Source organism: Herpailurus yagouaroundi, unplaced genomic scaffold (genome assembly GCF_014898765.1).
Source record: "Herpailurus yagouaroundi ecotype Mexico unplaced genomic scaffold, PumYag 184, whole genome shotgun sequence".
NCBI lineage: Eukaryota > Metazoa > Chordata > Mammalia > Carnivora > Felidae > Herpailurus > Herpailurus yagouaroundi.
Window position 1 is genome coordinate 20,013,812 of NW_024412415.1, and position 19,952 is coordinate 20,033,763.

At 36.7% G+C, this 19,952-nt stretch overlaps 1 protein-coding gene across 6 annotated transcripts in view; it reads left to right on the forward strand.

The window, feature by feature from the left end:
• The window catches only part of UNC13C (unc-13 homolog C), a 613,180-nt gene that overhangs the window by 333,655 nt on the left and 259,573 nt on the right, over positions 1–19,952 (forward strand). For all 6 annotated transcript variants that reach the window (XM_040492731.1, XM_040492733.1, XM_040492734.1 and 3 more), the window contains 3 exons: positions 9,449–9,517; positions 11,153–11,242; positions 15,211–15,339. In XM_040492731.1, the coding sequence (XP_040348665.1) occupies positions 9,449–9,517; positions 11,153–11,242; positions 15,211–15,339 (288 nt within the window). The remainder of the gene's footprint in view (positions 1–9,448; positions 9,518–11,152; positions 11,243–15,210; positions 15,340–19,952) is intronic.

Consider the following 19,952-nt stretch of genomic DNA (forward strand, 5'->3'; position numbering starts at 1 on the left):
TCTCTCTCTCTCTCTCTTTCTCTCTCTCTCATCCCTCTCTCTCTTTCTCTCTCTCCTTCTCTCTCTCTCTTTCTCTCTCTCTCTCCTCTCTCTCTCCCCTGTCTCTCTCTCTCTCTCTTTCTCTCTCTCTCTCCTCTCTCTCTCCCCTGTCTCTCTCTCTCTCTCTCTTTCTCTCTCTCATAAATAAGGAAACATTTTTAAAAGTGTAAGAAAACAAAACCAAAAACCTCATCTTGGTAACAGGATTGTCTTGAGATTTCACCTGTAACATAAAGCACTTTGTTATGAAATTGTTTTGCTTTTAATATTCTGCCTGGATACACTGTAGAGAATAAGCCAATCTTGTGGAACACTGAGCTTTTCTATCTCTGAAATAGAAGATGTGTCTTTGTGATTAGTATGTATCCTAAAAGATACCTGGAGGAAAAGAGGTAGAACTTCATGCCGACCCAAAGAGGAGAAACCAAATTGATTTCATTACTTTTCAGTGACAATATGATTATAAAAACTTTATTTTGTGAGTCAAATAACTTATTTTAGAAGAGGGCCAAAAAAAGAATGTTTTTTCAAAGTACATTTTCATAAATCGTAAATTTGGTGTGTAAATGTGACTATATATTTCTCGACCTATTGAAAGTAATGCAATTTGTTTAGTCAGATATATCTAAGTATAAAGTCTCCCACATCCAATTTATGGTCCCAAGTTCTTCTTTACCTCAATTCTGAATTTGATCTGTTGCTTGTGACTCAGGAACATCATTACGTTGTCCCTTTTTTATCCTCAGTGTAACTCAGACGTTTGATTTTCCAAATAATAAACCAGTGGAGAAAGCTTTCTTATGACAATTGTAAACAAATATATACTTAAGAAAAAATATCAGTCTTACAATTCAGATATTTTTGTGTACAGTTGCTATTTCTCATCATGGTTTGGGTGAAAAATGATCAGGAATGAAGTGAAAAGGACAGAATGCTTGGGTGTGAAGAAGAGGAACAAGCAAAGTTTGTTGAGGAAAATGTTTAGAGAAATTGAATGAAAATGATAATAAAAGAATGTAATATTATAAAAAGACAAAGGAAAACTATTTTGAGAAAAGAGAAGTATATAACATTTTCAACTGTTGCTAAAGTTAAAGTAAGATGGGGAAATAAACGGCCTCTTTGTATTTGGCAAGTAGGAGGTGATTATTGACTGACGCAGTTGATATTGAAGCCTAATTTCACAGGGTCCTTCAGTGAATGACATAGATGAATGCTTGTGTAAATTAGGTCACTCTATTCACTAAAATGTAATGCAGTCACTAAAAATCATGTTTTTAAAGAAAAGTACATAAAAATGAGCAATGTCCATGATAGAATGCCAAGTGAAAAAAACCCCACAAAATTCTTTATACAGTCTAATTCCAACACTGAAAAAACAACATACACACTGGTTTAGAAATAAGACTAGATGGAAATGTGCCAAAATGCCAATGATACAGCCACCTGGTAGGATGACAGCTGATATTTTGTGGTTTTGCTTTCTATTCATCTTTATACTAAAATTGTAAAACTTTCCTATATTATCATTATATTTTATAATAAACATGTGAATCAAAGGGTGAATATGGCTGAGGAGATAGAGACTCTTCTGTTAAGTGAAATGAAAAGGGGGAAGATTGGGCAAGGGAAGATTTTGCTATGAATAAAGAGATTTTATTTTTCCTGTCTTGTTGAGTCAGAATTTTTTTATTTAAAAAGGTAAATTTACACATGTTTATAGATTATTAGGAAAGGGAGTAGTTGTGAGAGTCAAGTTGCAGATTTATCTGATGGAAAACAGGTGATGCAGTGAGTTCCCAGAGGAGAAAGAAGAAAGGTAGTGAAAGAGACAAAAGGAGAGACGTTCTTTGGAATGAGAAAGGACAAGTTCTGTTCTGAAATTTCGGGAATAGTATCCGTGTTCTTGCAGAGAATACTGAATTTTTGATACAGGAGTGAAAAGCTCGGGTGTCATACCCCATTTCCCTAATCCCTGTGGTTGTCTACAAGAACAGGAAATGCTCATCTGCAAGGCAAAGGCTATAATACAGAGGCAGGTGAAGGATGCTGTGCAAGGTTTGGATAAGTTACCAAAGGGAGTAGAAAGAGAAATGCTTCAGGGCTGAAGGTATCGTTTGATGTTGAGGAGCATAAACTTACTGTCACAACAATATAGTGGCTTTGAGATTTTCTCAGAAGTTTTCAGCATTCTGATGCTCATGTAACAGATTTGGGAAGTTGATTATATTGACTCTAGGTTGAAATTTTGTAGAAGAGAGGCAATGGAGGGGCATCTGGATGGCTCAGTTGGTTAAACGTCTGACTTCAGGTCTTAATCTCATGGTTTGTTAGTTCAAGCCTCACATCTGCATTGTCAGTGCAGAGCCTGCTTTTGGGATTCTCTCTCTCTCTCTTTCTCTCTCTGCCCACCCCTGCTTGCTCACTGGCTCGCACTCTCTCTCTCAAAATTAATAAATAAACTTTATAAAAAAATCAATTGAAGGGTGAGTGAAGCTGTCAACAGAGACATTGAGATGATGCAGCATGGGGTCTCGTTTTGAGAAGTTGTAGCAGGTGAGCCAGAGTCAAAGGATTTTGATAGGAACATGATACATTTCAGTTAAAATTACAAAGGGGAGTCTTGGGTCCAAGATGTGGCTCTGGGATATGCTGTTGAAAATTGAGTGTAAAACTCAAGAGCTTAAGTTATAGCTTACATCTTCTCACAGGCACTGATTGGTGAATTTTCAAGAATAATGCAAGCTAGTTATGTAGCATAGCCATTTTTTGAAACCAGAAGCATTGAGAATATTAACATCATGGACATTGGCAAATACTAAACATGAAGGCATTTTTCATTTGAAGAGATGATTTAGCAGCATATCATTGAGTGTAAACGTTGCTCGCAGTCAAGAAGATTAAAGAAGTTTATTGGATGAAACATCCCCATGGTTGTTGAAAACACCATGGGTAGATCAAGGGTTAGAAAGGAAGAAAACTCTGAGTTTGGGCTCAGTATCTCAACTTGACAGGAGAGTGTTTAGAGAACTCATTTAGTGAGTTATTTTAAAGTACACATAACAAATTATTAGTTATATTGGTGTTTATTCAGCTCATTTTTTTCCCTGGGTCTCTGATCCAGCCATTGTTGGGCAAAAATAAATAAGCTAGTAAATACTTCTTCGCCATTCCATATGTTCTTTTATTTGTCCACTTGTTCATTTGATGTGTATTTATGTGTTCCCTATAGCACTAGGCACTGTGGCAAGTAGTAAACGGATTGAATGATAAACGTTGACGTCTACTTTCTGAGGTTTATGTTCTAATGGAATAGTCCTTAACCATCTGTAACAATAACCCTATGTCACTCCCAAAGTGTGATTAGTATCAAAGGAGGCTTTGATATTGAGAGATTGAAGAGGATCAAGTGATTGATACTTTTCAGGGACTGATGAAAGTGTGATAAAAGGAGCCGGGCTTTTAGGGATGAGTAATATTTTTCCAATGTCCAAGAAGTAGTTGGGAAGCTACCTTGGGTCTGGGAAGACATTTGAGTAAAGACCAAAGTAAAGATACAAAATAAATTCAAAGTGTGTGTAAGGTAGCCTGCCTACTAAGTAGGGCAAATAGAATGAAGGATGGTAGAGGGGCGCCTGGGTGACACAGTCAGTTAAGCCTGCGACTTTCGCTCAGGTCTCACTCACGGTTCCTGGGTTTGATCCCCGTGTTGGGCTCTGTGCTGACAGCTGAGAGCCTGGAGCCTGCTTTAGATTCTGTCTCCCTCCCTCTCTGCCCCTCCCCTGCTCATGCTCTGTCTCTCTCGTAAAAATAAATAAACATTAAAAAAAATTAAAACAAAGAATAAAGGTAGGTAGTATAAGAAGAAACTGTGCTATTGGGTTGACATTAGATTGTTGAGGGCCTTTAAAACCTACGGAGATGTTTGGATGTCATTCTTGAAGCTTAGGGTATAATCTTTGATTTAGAAAGATAACTAACTGTAAGGAAATGTTGCAGAAGGAGGAGAGAGGATATATATCAGACACAGTTCAGTTGTAGTAATAGACACCATGTTAGAAACTTTAAGTAGAAAGGGATTTGGCACAGGGAATTAAATGCTTATAATCATTTGGGACTCAAGGAAGATCTTTCTGTAATAATCCTCAAAATATCACTGATATTTGAAACTGATTTTAAGAGAAGTGGTGAGTTTTCTTACAGTTGGGGAGGTGAGGAATCAGAAGGCTGCTTCTGTTAATGCAGCAGAATGTGTGAGACCACAAAGCTAGTGACCAGAGACTGGGAAATGAATGTCTCCAGGACTTAGAAGCCCAAGTAAACCAAGAAGCAGGAACTAGGCCTCCGTCACTCGTCTGCTTTCCAAATGTAGCAGTGCACATGTATCTAATAGGCAGAAACTAAGATAATTGCATAAGCCTAGCTGCAAAGGAGTTTGGGAAATATGATGTTTAATTTTCCAGTCTCAGAACTACTGGAAGCCACACTGAAAGAAGGTGAAATGAGTAAAACAGTTCTGGTGTTGAATACAGGAGGACTAGATGGAAATTAGTGATAGGGCTGATATGCTAGTCCTGACAAGGCAAAGTAATGCTGCGCTAATGGCTTAGAGAAAAAGAAGGTTGTGGCAAAGGAGAAAATGTGTGTGGGAAACATTTTAGAAGTCATTTTTAATGACTTGACAAATGATTAGTTCTGGGGAGAGGTGGATCTAGGTTTTGTGCTTCCTAAGCATTATATAATTTGATGAGATTCTTTTTTAATATTTTTTAAAGTTTATTTATTTATTTTGAGGGAGAAAGAGAGCGCACGAGAGAGATCGAGCTCTCAAGCAGGTGAAGGGCAGAGAGAATGAAAGACAGAACCCAGGCAGGCTCTGTGCCATCAGTGCAGAGCCTGATGTGGGGCTTGAACTCACAAACTGTGAGATCGTGACCTGAGCTGAGATTAAGAGCCAGAAGTTTAACTGACTGAGCCACTCAGGTGCCCCTGATAAGACTGTTTTTAAGAAAAATACAAATTGTCAATAGAAAACAGAAAATTATTCATTTTTAATGAAAAAATAAATGCCAATGAATTATAAATTATAATATAACAAACACTACAAATATTATAGATTCCAGAAAAACAGCATAATATTTTCATTAACTTCCTGATACATCTCTTTAAGAGTTTTTCTAGAGTTTTTGACTGCAGATTCTTTGATCACTTCTTCATCTGATGAAAATCCTGAAATACCATTCTTATTGAGAAAAGGTAATCCAGTGTTTAGGAGAAAAAAAATATCTGAGGCTCTCAAGGGGAAGGTTGATCATTGGCATGTGTCCAGCACACTCAATTATATTTGGGTGTGCACATATCTTTTTCTGTGATGAGGCTATCTGTGTTTACTAATGGACACCCAACAAAATTAGTCTCCTACCCTCTCATAGATCCTGGGTGATACGGGTACTATCTCTTTGATGATTACCTTTCAGAGGGATAGCTCCCAAGTACTTGAGGAAGACTTCTCTGGGTTGTAAAGCAACCTGGCAAGAGGCTTGGAAACACATTCACATTTCCCAGGGTCAGAGGAAGAATTACAGTTAGGTTTTTTAAAGAGAATGCTCAAGGGGCGCCTGGGTGGCACAGTCGGTTAAGCGTCCGACTTCAGCCAGGTCACGATCTCGCGGTCTGTGAGTTCGAGCCCCGCGTCGGGCTCTGGGCTGATGGCTCAGAGCCTGGAGCCTGTTTCCGATTCTGTGTCTCCCTCTCTCTCTGCCCCTCCCCCGTTCATGCTCTGTCTCTCTCTGTCCCAAAAATAAATAAACGTTGAAAAAAAAAAATTTAAAGAGAATGCTCAAAAATTAAGACATCAGGACCTAGAGTCAGGAAAAACCTTTCTAAAGTTTAGTCAAAGTGAGGGAAACATTGAGAGTCTCTAGGTCAGTGAATGATTCCATCTCAGGGCTTTTCAAACTTGCCTGTGAAGAGACTCCTTAAATACTTTTCAGTTGATGACATTTGTTAGTCACTGACACCATCACTGTAGCCCCCAGTGCTGAAGCATCATTAGATTCAAGTTAAGTCAACCCCTGCTGCGGGAGTGAGATCATAAGAAACAAAGAAAGGGAAAAGAACAGCTGAGAATGAGGCAGAGGCTTTTACACCCCTTCCTCAGAAGAACATTTCCTTCTACAACTCCCAGGATACCAGGGTGATATGTTTACATTTCTTGTTGATTTTAATGCACTTGTGAGGTAGCGACCGCTGTCCCCTACTCAAAATCTCCCCTGTGCTCATGGGCCAAAACCGGCCCACCAGCTGGTTTTGTTTGCATGGCCCACATGTGAGGTGAGAATGGTTTCCACATTTTAAATGGCTTTTAAATATCAAAAGAATACCATTATTTTGCGACACATGAAAATTATATGAAATTCAAATTTCACTGTCCAAAAAACCAAAATTTTTCTGGAGGACAGCCATGCCCATTTGTTTGTATATTGTTTCTGGGAGCACTGTGCTACAGTGGCAGAGTTTAATAGAAAGCTGAAGAGAGTTACTACCTGGTTCTTTAGAGGCAGTTTCCTGACCCCTGGTCTAGAGTTACTTTTTTTTTTAAGTTTATTTATTTTGTGAAAGAGAGAGCATGAACAAGAGAGAGCATGTGTGAGCAGGGGAGGGGCACAGAAAGAGGGAGAGAGAGAATCCCAAGCAGTCTCCATGAGGCCCAGCTGGGGCTCCACCTCATGATCATGAGATCATGACTCAGGGGGAAATCCAGAGTCAGATGCTCAACCAACTGAGCCACCCAGGCACCCCTAGAATTATTCTTATCAACTATTTAAACCTAAGTTTTTGCTAACCGGAAACAGTGAGTATTGTGATTGATTTGGCCCTCTACTAAATACCAGGCATGTGTAGACATTACCTAATGTGAAGAACGGAGTATCATGGAGGCTTCAGATGTTGTGGCATGCCCCTCAGGAGAATCATTTTTTAATCACCCAGTCTTTTGTTACTCCTCAAATCACACCATGCAGGAAATAGGCCTCCTCAGCTCTTGCAAATGCGGTCTCACTATAGTTAAATAGAATTATAATAAATACAATTAAATTTCAAGCTGTTCTTCTGTGTAAAGAATCTCTATGAAGATGTAATCAGTAGCACACTTTTAATTTCATATCATCTGATATTGTCTGGGATTTAGCGACAACAAGCCTGGCAGTTTTCTCCACAGTTTTCTGTGTTCCTCGAATGTAAATTTTCCAGCTGGGCACTGAAGACTGAGGTAGGAAGACCACATGTGTGATCTGTGTCAGTCAGAACTCTGTTTGGCTGCATGAAATACAATTTTTTTTTTTTTTGTCCGTAGATCCCAAGTCCAGAAGTAATAAGGAATTCAGGATGAGGGTAGCTGCTCAGGATGGTAATTTTTTGAAAGGGTGGGCAGACAGGGCTAAGGTGAGGTATGGGGGCATCCTGCTCCACCACACCTAATTGCTTGTTTAGCTTTTTATCTGAAGGTAACATGACTGTTTTACCTTCACGTGTCTAGTCTGAGTTTCAGGTGGAAGAAAGGAGAGAGACACAGGGCAGATGGAGAAAAAGCCTGACAAGGAGTTACATAGTGAACACTAATACAACAACGGTGCCTGCCAAGCATTCTTTTAGAATCTTTCCAAATAATAATTCATGGTAATGTGCTAGCTGGGTCCATCCCCTGTAATAAACTATATATATATATCTCATTAGCCAAAATCATACTGCATGACCATTCCTGCAGGAAAAGAGGTCATGAAGTTAGGTATTTCAGAATGGCCACATTTTAATCACAAGATTCTAGTAGTAAGGAAGAATGGAAAAGGATATCAAGCACACAGCCAGAACAGTCACTACCTGTGTATATAACAGGGCTAGTGACTTGGGCATTAATGTGACTTACTAGGGTCGTGTCAGCTGTCTTGATGATTTATACCAATCACAGAGGTCAGATAAAGCATCTTAAGACATGACATGAGCACATTAGCTTTTACAGTTATTGAATGGTTAACTTTACTTTGGCCTAAACTGATGATGGTAGTGGTTCTTAGGGTTTTCTCTTTTGATTGAGAGCTACTGACCCACGTGGTTGGGGGATGAGGGTTAATAAAAGGACAATATAGTTCACCTCTTTCCCTGGGAAAGCCTGAGGGAAAGTGGGAAAGGAAAATCTAAGACCTTTAACTCATCAGCAGTTTTCAGTAGCTTTACTGAAGAGTCTTCTCTGCCTAGTAAGATGGCAAGCATCTTGAAGGCAAGTTTCATTTCTTAGGCTCTTTCATTGTCTCCGCAAGGGGTTAACACAGAAAATAATATCAAGTTTGATTGTCTGACATAGGAACCAGATAAAGGTAGTTTATTCAGAAAATTGGAGTTTCAACTTAGGAACAGTTCATCAACTTCTGTTAATAGCTCACTTCATCAAAATCAGTGACTTCAAGGAATGAGTCATAACCCCATAAATCTACCTTTTATGTGAAAGTGTTAGGAAGTTTCTACTTCGGCCAGTATCTTCCAAAGTACAGTTTGTTATTTACAGAATACTCATGTAGACAGAGACCTTTGCTCTTACTTCCACTCTCTTATTTCTTTTTATTTTTGATTAAAATCTGAGACTCAGAATGGGGGTCATCTACCTATAAACTTTGTGTGACTTTGATGTTTTTATTTTATCTAATTTATTTACTTTATTTAATCAACATAAGTTCATCTTTAGACTTATAAGCAAACTCATTATTTTCAGATCCTATGAAGAGGTCAGTCCAACACTGAGATAGCCTCAGAGGGAAGTATTAGTTTTTTTGTGTGTTATTTTGTTTTGTTTTTTTGCTTAATGTTTTATATATATGTTTTTTTAAACACTAAATCATAAACATACTGGAAAGACAATCAGTACTTTCAGATTATGAAGTCTATACTTGTTACCAAAGAGAAAGTGCTTTTTAAAATTGTTCTTGATGAGAACAAGAGCTATTCCTGCTTCCACAGGTAGGAGAAATTTCAAAATAATAATAATTTATTTCTGAGGAGGTACAGTGGTGTGTGGGGTGGTTGATGTTTTATCTTGCTGACTCATATTGTGAATTAGTACAGTGGTGATTCAGTTCTCTGGACTCTTTCCCTTGAAAGCAACTTTTTGGATATTTTCTTATTCATCACAGAGAGTCTATGTGGCTTATTGGCAAGAGATTGGTTTTGTTGTGAAAGATAATCTGCATTTGAATCACTGGTTTGTCACATACTAGCTCTATCACCTTAGATAAATTTTTTATATCTTTGAAACTTCCTTTCTGTAAAATGAGGAAAATAACTCCTAGAGTTGTTTTGAGGGTTACTTTTAGAATGACCATTTATTTCTGTTCTCCTATTTTGTTTTTGCTCTGTACAGAGGGAAAAATTCATAAAACTATTGGACCAGTTGCATAACTCTTTAAGGATTGACCTGTCAAAGTATAGGGTATGTACAAAATTATTTTCCTGAAGGTAAGATACCATGTTTGGCTGAGATGCTTTCTTGTCATATTATAAAAAATCATCCACTGTGTAATGGAAAAGTAAAAATACTGACCTTGGGATCTCAGGTTCTATCACACTGGAAAAGTCCAGTCAGTAAGCAAGCAGATGTCCCTTGTTCAGAGACCTTGCCCCACACAAGCCTATACTAATAAAGTGTGTGTGTGTGTGTGTGTGTGTGTGTGTGTGTTTAATTTTACAAATATTTTAATAACTTTCAGACTGAGAAGCAATCAGCTAATTCTTGAGGTAAACATGTGGCATAGACCTCATCTTGAAAGCTCACCCCTTGTTGCTGAGATATCCTGCTGATAGTTCCTCAGCTTTTAAGATTCTTACTTGGACTCACCGCTTAATTCACTCTTTCTAGATCACTATAATATGCTTTTTGAAGTTGTCCAAAGTTTTTGTCAACTATTCTATACTTCACCTCCAGGTGAAACATACAAATACATACACACACAAATATATTCATGTACTTTTGGGTGTAAATATATATATTATTTTAATTATAAAGATCTTAGATACAAAATATTCAGTTATAAATTATATTTCTAGAAAAAATTTGTTGCAATAACTCTTGCATTCTTTATTTAATAATTTATTCTAAACATCATACCTGCAAATATGTGTATGTACTACATTCATGTTTTAGTTCATTATTGATGGATCTCTTAATTGTATATTTCTGGAAATTATACCACATTTTGTCAAATTCAACCTTCCTGTTGGAACTGGGGCCAACACTGTTAGAAGATAACTGCTATTAAGTAGGCAATAAAAAAAAGATAATTGGGGGCAAAGGGGCCTTGAGGCTACATTATTTGTCATCATTTTGACACCTTAACTCTGCTGACGTTCATGAATATCTAAAGGTTACGTGTGGTTTTTCAGGTCACTTTTTAAAAAGCCAATCTGAAAGCATGGTAAATGAGAAATTCCTCAATGCTACAATGTTAAAATCTTATATCAAACATTTTCATGATCACACCTTTCCTTTACTTCAAAGTTCTGAACTTCTTTATTTTTATATGACGTTTTCACCCAACATCACTAACAAACTTTTTGTTGAAATCCACAGTACTTGAGGGAGAGACTTGGCAGTGCAGTCTTACTCTTTTTTTTTTAACTTTTAAAAGTTTCTTTGTGACTAAAAGTAAATGTAGCATATGTAAAAGTTCCCAAGGGTATTTTTGGAAAAAATTACTCATCTTGAGAAAGTTATTAAAAATATTTCCAACTACATGCTGTCCACTCCACTTTTAGTAGCAAAATTATTATAGCAACAAAGACGAATAATAACGCTGCATGAATTGTATAATTATATATACATAATATATAATAAAAATTATATTTTTATTGCAATGTGGAAATAGAAGCATATGGCTTTGTAAGACTAGCAGTATTTCCATATTGTTTACTTTTTGTAATATTTTATGATAAAATATTTTGGGAATACTCTAGGGATATTTTTTATAATTTTACACAGTTCATTTCCCATTTCCTTTACCAGAAAGCTAGTTTTAATTTGTTTTCCCACTCTGAAAATTTACCCATTTTCTGTTTATTAATTAACCAGGAAAACTTCCCAGCCAGCAATGCTGAACGACTGCAAGACCTGAAATCAACTGTTGACCTACTAACAAGTATCACCTTCTTCAGGATGAAGGTACCTCATCTTACCTGTCACCATCTTGTTGTGACATACCGCATTTATTCCCTGCTAAAGTCTGGCTTTTACTCCTCTCTTGACCAGTGCGGTCCAACCCTTGCAGTTACGCCATGATGCCTTTTCCTTTGCTAAGTGAATCCTCCAGTATGAGGTCTGTTGAAAAAGAATTATCCTAGACACCTAAAATATTCTGATACATTCGGCTTAAATTTAGTTTTAAATTAAATCCATCTTAAATACGGCTCTTACTAAAAAAGAAATCTCTAAGAATGCTAAATGGAAATGAGTTACTTCTTACTTTAGTTTTAACTCTCATGACTTGCTAACCTTTTCATCCCAACAGAGTAGCTGATTCTTTTAAGTTTGCCCCAATTGTGACAACTTCCATTTTCAGCCCTGGTAATGTCCACATAGGGATATATTTGATTGTTGAATCCTTTTGTATAGTTAACTATCTACAAAACTATGCAGGCATTTCTTTTTAGGTAGATCTCTGCTTTAACATCAAGTTCTTTGCACTCATAGTTTGGCTATCAAGACTATTCATGTCAAGTGTTTCCTAAAACTATTTGTCAGGCTATGGGCTAAAAGATTTTGCTCTCTGAAAGAGTTTTATGATGTTTATTCAGAAAATTCCTCTACAGAAAAAAAAAAAAACAAAACAATTTTCAGTCGCTCATGATTGTTTTCACTAGAAGCACTAAAAATGGTACTATATGAGAGACAGAAAACAAAACCATGCCATATCAGCAGTCATTTAGAGTTTTTCAAGTCCAAAGAAAATTCATTTGGCTTCAAATCACAGTGTAATTGGGTGACTGGGATAAATAGAATTTATATCCATTCTTATCCTCTGGCAGCAGCTGTTGGAACAGTGTATAGGGAAGGATAGTGAGCTTCCAACCAGGCTCACGAGGAAAAGTTACTTTATTGACAGGCGATGAGTGCCATTAACACTGAGGCAGGGGGGACATGGGAGTGAGGGTAGGGGGTGCCTGCACAAGTGCTACATATCTGCCATTTCTCAGTCACCAGCCTTGATGTGTTTAGAAACAAAATCTCAAACTTCCAGCACCTCCTCCTCCATCCTCACTACCAGCCGATGACCTTGCTTCACACTGCACTGAAAAAAATGGGAGCACATGCTGGAGAGCTTCCTCAAGCTCAGACCACATGCTCCTCCCACCCACCCCATCTATCTACTTACTTGAATCTGTGTCCGTATACTCTTCCTTCCTTTATTACTATTGATTAGCCGTCTCTTCTCCTAGAAAAGGCCATCTCTTCCAGCTGTGCAATTGATTTCATGCCCTTCTGAACACTAAAGCCTTGGTGCTGCAGTGGCTCCTGCTCTCCTCAAAGATGGACTCCACTTTCTTCTCCATCTACAACACCCGAATTCCCCCTGTTCTTTAATACCAAAACACCTTAGAATCAGCTTCATTATGTTTTCTTGCCCATCTCTATTCTTTCAGTATCTTTTGAACAAATTTCCTCCTCTGTTTTCTTTTTTTCTCATTACACGCAGTCAAATTCATTCCTCTGGTGTACAGATCTATTCTTTTTGACAAACGTGTAGTTGTATCACCACCACGGCAATTAACCAATGAAACGGTCCCATAATCCTCCAGAATTCCCTCGGGCTGCTTTTTAATACTCACTGCCTCTCCCACCCCTTGGCAACTACCTATCCATTGCTGTTTCCTTATAGGCTTACCTTTTCCAGAATATCCTGTGAATGAAATAATACGCTATATAGCATGACACATTGGCTGTTCATCCATCTTGTTGAGTGTTATCAACAGTTCATTCCTTTTTATTGAGTAGCCATTCTTGGTTATGCAGGTAGCCATTCTGAGTAGCCACTTACTGAGTAGCCATTCTTGGTTATGCATGTACTACAGGCATTTGGGTTGTTTCCAGTTTGGGTTGTTAATAAAACTGTTAAAAAATATTTATGTAGAAATTATTAGTGTAAACATAAGCTTTCACTTTCTTTGGAGTGAGGTTCCTGGGTTTGCCTTCTTAGCAGCTATGTTTGAGAATCCTAATTGCGCTATATCTTGTGGTAAAGCTCTTGGTATTTTCCGTGGTTTTAAATATTACTATTTTGTTAGCCATTCTAATAGGAGTGAAACTGTATCATATTACATCTTAATTTTATTTATTATTGATAATGTTGGTCATCATTTCTTGGGCTGATTTGTTATCTGAATTTTTCTTTTAGGAACCATCTGTTGAAATATTTGCCCATTTTTTATTAGTTTGTTTTGTTTTGTTTTAGTATCAAGAGTTCTTTGGGACCCTTGGCAGGCTCAGTTGGAAGAGTATGTGGCTGTTGATTTCGGGGTCATGAGCTCCAGCTCCAATTTAGGCAAAGAGATTACTAAAAGTAAACTTTAAAAACTTAAGGGAAAAAAAAGAGTTCTTTATATAGTCTAGATACAAGTCTTTTTTCAGGTGCTTTATTTGCTAGGAGTTTCTCCCTGTCTGTACTTTTTCTTTTCATTCTCTAACAGTACCTTTTGTACAGCAAAAGGGTTTAATTTGGATGAAGTCTACTTTAGCAATTTTTGATTTATAGATAGTGCTCTGGGCTAAAGCAAGGTCACAAAGAGATTTTCCTGTTTCTTCTAAAAGTTTTATTTTATCTTGTATGTTTAGTCCTGTGTTTTATTTTGAAAGTTTTTTGTTGTTGTTGTTGTTGTTTTTAATGTTATGAGGTATGGGTCAAAGATAACTTTTTTTTTTTTTTTTTTTTTTTTTTGCATACTACATGTTCAATCATTCTAACACCATTATCCAGGGTTAATTTTTGGACTTCTTCTCTTTTGTATCCATACTCATCTAGTCCTGTTCCTTTGAATTCTTATTTAAGCTAATAATTTCAAAATTTGTATCTCTAGCCCCAGGCATCTCCATGAGTCCAGACTCATATGCAAATGTCTACTTCCATGCGTAACAACCTTCTCAATCTTAACCTGCCTGAAACTGAGCTCTTCATCGCCTGTGTACAGCTTTATTTGTCTAGTTAACCTACCTTCATTGTATCAGTTATCATGCTAGAACCATGGGGTCCTAACTCCTCTCTTTCTCTCACACCAATTATCCAATCATTGAGCAGATCCTGTTAGCTCTTCCTTCCCAAATTAAACAGCTCCTAGCTTAACACCATAGTCCAAGCACTATATTGACTAAATTACTATAGTGTTCTCATCCCTGGTCTTTCTACATTTTCCATAGCCTGCCTTAAAGCAGCCTAAGGGAGCCGTTTGTTTGTTTGTTTGTTTGTTTGTTTGTTTGTTGTGTTCATTCATTCATTCTTTTTTCTTAAGCCATTTAAATGACAGTTGAGTTACATCACTTTGCCCTTCTGCTGAAAGAGTCTGATTCCTTCCCACCTTACTCAAAGTTAAGGTTCTTAAAATAGTCTGTATATAGATTTTTCCCCTGGCTCCATCCTTTTACTTCTCTGAATTCACCTAGTGTTGCATCCTCTTTGTTAGTTCTATTCTGCTGAAACGTTTTCTATCTCCTCTGCTTTATTTTACTTTTCAATGTGCACCATCATGGAATATATTTTACTGATTTCTTTTATTATCTGCTAGAATTTAGCTCCATGAGGAAAGGGATTTTTCTTCCTTTGTTCACTGGGGTATCCTATTGTCATGCACACAGTAGGTGATAATGTTGAATGATTGAAAAGAATGAATGGATGAATAATGTTGTGATTGGTCCTCTATGTGTTTCTATTTGAATATTTACAACTATGATCATTTTCACTGCATCGTCATATGAGAAAATTAAACATTTACACTAAAATGGTTTTAAAAGGTTTTAAAATAAACCTTTTTTCCTGAATGTAGAAATATCAACTAAAAACATTTATTGAAGATTATTTGAGTTGTTGATACTGGATTACAATGTTATATTTTTTGACTTTAAGAAAATAATTTGTCTCTCAGGTTCTGGAGCTGCAAAGTCCCCCAAAGGCCAGCATGGTGGTGAAGGACTGTGTTAGGGCGTGCCTGGATTCTACATACAAGTATATTTTTGACAATTGCCATGAACTCTATTCCCAACTAATTGATCCGGTAAGAAAAGATGTATGTCTCCTTTGTTTCTAATGTCTGTTTCTATATGTTTAGAATGACACTAAATGAGAATATATGTTCAATTAATTTCCCATTAACTGTGGGTTTTGAGAATTCTTAATCTTTTCTTCACATATGAACATCACTTTCATTTACATGAAATAATTCACTCCTTAAAACAACCTTATGTAATAAAGGTAGATACTATGTTTTAGGCTTTTCAGATGAGGAATTAGTTTCACAACAATTAAGTGATTTGCTCAAGGTCACGCAGTGGTCAAGTGGCAGATTTGGGACTAGAATTTAGGATTCCAACTCACCTCTTCTGTTCTTCCTCTAACACATAACTTCCTCCCTTATCACTTTACCTAATAAAAGTGATAGATGGGGAAACATATAACAGGACGGTAAAATCATCCTATATGTAAATTAACTATTAAGGAATATTTCAAAAATACAAAAGAAAATATAGAAAGCAAACCAAACATATATACACTTACCACCTAGATGACCAAATGTTAACATTTAGTAATATTTGCTCTGTTCTTTATTGTCTAAAGGCATTAAATGAATATTACACTTGCAGAAAGCGGCATTTCCCTTTGTGTTTTTTCCAAAGTGAATTCCCCTCCCTTTCTCTTCCTTCAGAGATAAACACTAATAGTAGACAGTTTGAGCATATTTTCACATATGCTCAATGAACACTTCAGTTTTATTATCTGTGAATTATCTATTGGTCCTCTGTTGATTTTTCTGTGGGCTTGTCTTTTAGTTATTAATTTGTAAAAAAAAAAATTCTAAAATATATTCTGGATACTAATCCTTTGTTGATTATGTGATTTAATATACATTACTTCCCTCTTTATACGTGATGTATCTTTTTGTTGTGTTGAAGTTTTCCTCATACTAGGCATCATGCATACTATGATTTATGCATTGCTATCACTTCTATAAAACTGGTGTTTGGAGATGACTTTTTAATATGTATCTACTGTCCACTTTCCTGAAGAAAGTAGGCACTCCACTAGATACTGGAAATTGTGCAATCACTCTGGACCTTCTTGGTTACTTGAGTGGGGCAAATTCTAGATAATTATATTGAATGAGAAAAGTGGGACTCTTTCATTTTAGGTTTCAGGCTGAGCTTCTTATAGTATTAAAACTTTCTGGTGTCCTTAGCCTAGTAGGAGAAAAAAATTAAAGCTGGAGTTTGTCATTGTATAAGAAAATAATGTATAACCACATAATTGTTCATAACTTTATTATTCCTGCTAGAAGTGTTCTAGTTTAAAAACTTAGTTCTCTGGGATTTTTAAAGATTAAATTGTCTCTCACTATGTTCTTCCATTGGGTGGCTTTCTCATAGCTTCTTTTTGTCTATTTTCTACCATCTTCCTCCCATAAGGCCCTTCAATACTTTTACATTTTCAACTTCATTGTATTTATTTTAAGTAAAAGGTAAAATTGAAACTTTTTGTTACACCAGGTATGTTATCCATACATAACTTCATAATCAATTTACCAAACCTCCCCAGCTTCAATTTCTTATTCCTTGAAACTTCACACACACTGTCCCCTCTCATGATCCCTAAATTCTATTATTTTCATGAACTGTCCATCCTCTTTCATATCCATGCATTTATGTATCCTGTTCTATTTGACTATAATGTTTTTCCCCTCTTTCCTGCCTTCATCAAAATTGAACTTAAATATGACATGCTATTCTACTAATTTATACCCAGTGGATGAACCATATCACCAAATGTCTTATTTAGTGTCTTTCTACTTACTATATTACTACTAATAATAATTCACAAATAGCATAAACAGTTTTATTTTCCTAAGAGATATAGAGATATGGGCGGTTCCCATAAAGCAAACATGCTCCTAACAAATAGTAAATGAAGTGTCACCTCAAGATGAATCTAACATGGCTTAATATTTGCTACCTGGCTTTAAAAACAAAGACATTTACATAGTTTTCCAACTGTGTAGTTATTCTTTTTGGTGAAGAGATCTATATAGGTAAAATTTATAAGAAATCTTAACAATGTAGAGAAGTAGAAAATTTGGAGCTATGTTTTCCATCAAAGAAAAAGACTTTTCCATAAGCATTGTTATCATTTGAAATTCTAAAGGAAGCACCTATTGGATCTGAGTAATTTAGGAAAATAATATTCTCTAGAGCCCTTCTGAAGCCATCTTGGAAAAGTTTTAATGATTAAGGTTTATCTCCCCTTAGTTGATTGGAATGGTCTTCTCCCATGAGCTCAAGACCTTTTTTTCTCATACCACACATCTAAATTGTCCTAATCTGATGACTTTATCTTCAAAACTAAATACCTTATCTTCACAGTATTTCCAGAATCTGACCACTTTTTTTTAATGTTTATTTACTTTTTGAGAGAGAGAGAAAAAGAGCTTGATCAGGGGAGGGACAGAGAGAGACAGACAGACAGACAGACACAAAATGCGAAGCAGGCTCCAGGCTCTGCACTGTCAGCACAGAGCCAGATGGGGGGCTCGAACCCATGAACCATGAGATCATGACATGAGCTGAAGTTGGACACTTAACTGAGCCACACAGGAGCCCTGAATCTGACCACTTTTTACCAGCTCCATCCTTCCATCCTGATCTGAGCCACCATCATTGCTCATTTGCATTACTATATAATTTCCTAATAGAGAACAGTGGTTGCATCCTACCATCCTCTATTCTCAATAAAACAGTAAGAATGATTGTTTTAAAAAGTAAATCAGACCATGTCCTTCTGTTGCACAGAATGTTATAAAGTCCCTTCATTTCAGTCTAATTTGAAGTCCTTAAAATTGCCTATAAGGCATAGAATCTGGCTCATATTACACCTTCCACCCCACTTACTCTGTCCTGCTCGCATACCATTGTGTAAGTGGAGAGTCAAATAAGGGTTTACCCACAAGAACAGTGTTGGACCCCCTGATACTTATGTGAGTGCATAGATCATAGTAGGTGCTCAGGAAAGCATTTGAGTGAATTGAATAAGTGAATAAACAATATTTTTTCTCAAACCAAATGATGATAATTTATAGGTATATTTGGCCTACTATAAACAGGAGTGAAAGGAGTGCTCTATTCTGTGGTAGACACTCAAGTGCTTGCCTAAAGCCTCTTGGAGTTGTATTGGGTCATGCCACAGGGTCCTGAATGATGAGATAGGGGAGAAATTGATGAACACCCCATCCAGTCCCAACACTTAAAAATACCTTGCAGTATTCTCCAGCCCTCTCTTCTGTGCTGCAGTAACCTTGATATACACCCATTCTAAATGGTATAGCTATCAGGTGGAGGAGGGCTATCCAGCCAGCTTCAGACTTTGGATATTTAATAAATAATCATTTACCACATTAACTCATTGAGATTTGGAGATTTATTTGTTACCACAGCATAACTTGGCTTACTTATGAAGGTAACTAACATACCTTCATATCAGATTCCATCCTGCCACCCAAACTATTTAAAATACATCTGTGTTTATGTGACTCCTATCTATAACTCTATACTCCCCATTCACTTATGGGATTAAGTCTAAACACTGCCGTTATCCACAGGCCCTCCAAGATCTAAGCTCTATCTTTCCTTATTTTAACCTCATTTCTACTTTGCATTCTGTGATTCAACACACTAAAGTCCATGGTGAGTTTGTCTGCATTTTTTTTCCTGTTTGGAGTTGTTTTACCTCCCCAAACCCCCTTCATGACTAACTCTAGCTCATCTGGCCATTTCTTCAGAAAGCTTTTAGGATCTCTCCTACCTATATTAGGTATTCCTGCTCTCTGCTCTTATAATACCAGGACATGTTATCACCAGTGCACTTATTATGCTGAATTTATTAAGCACAGAATAATGTAATACCTGTTTGGCCTGTCTTTCCCATTAGGCTGCAGTGTAGCCCCAGTGTTCAATGCTGTGCCTGACAAAGAGTAGGGTTGATAAGGTAATCAATTAATAAAAAACACATTTTATAAAAGCAGCACTATGATACTTAGCTATTTATAGTCTCTTTCAGTGACTCCACTTCTAAGTATGTGGTCAAGAACATTGTCTCTGATGTCAGAACCCTTGAGTTCAAATCCTGGCATTCCTGCTTATTATTTTTGTAATCTTGGATGCACTACTGAGTCTCTTCATGTCTTAGTTTCTTCATCAAGACCTATTTTTTAATATTCATGCTACTTGTCTTTTATCTGAGTTCTCTTTAGATGAAGTAATGCCTGAAACCAAAAACCAAGAATTTCAGGGTTGTTAGACACAGTATAATTCTGATTATTTAAATGTGGAAGCATACTTTCTCTCTCCAAAGGGGTTTTAAAGAATCATGTAAAAATAGTGATTGGAATAAAAATGGAAAGTAGATTTAAGAGAAAAATCAAAGTAACTGTAGTTAGAACAACAAAATAGAATGTGTTTTCTAAAGGCTGGCTGCACCCTCAGAGAACAGCATTCACCTTGGCTGAATCACCAAGTTCTATGTTTGTTCTTCAATTTAGCATAACTAAGAACTCAAATGTTGTAGTGTGGACATAGGTGATTGATCTCTTGCATAAAGACACATGAGATAATCTAGAAACTAGGC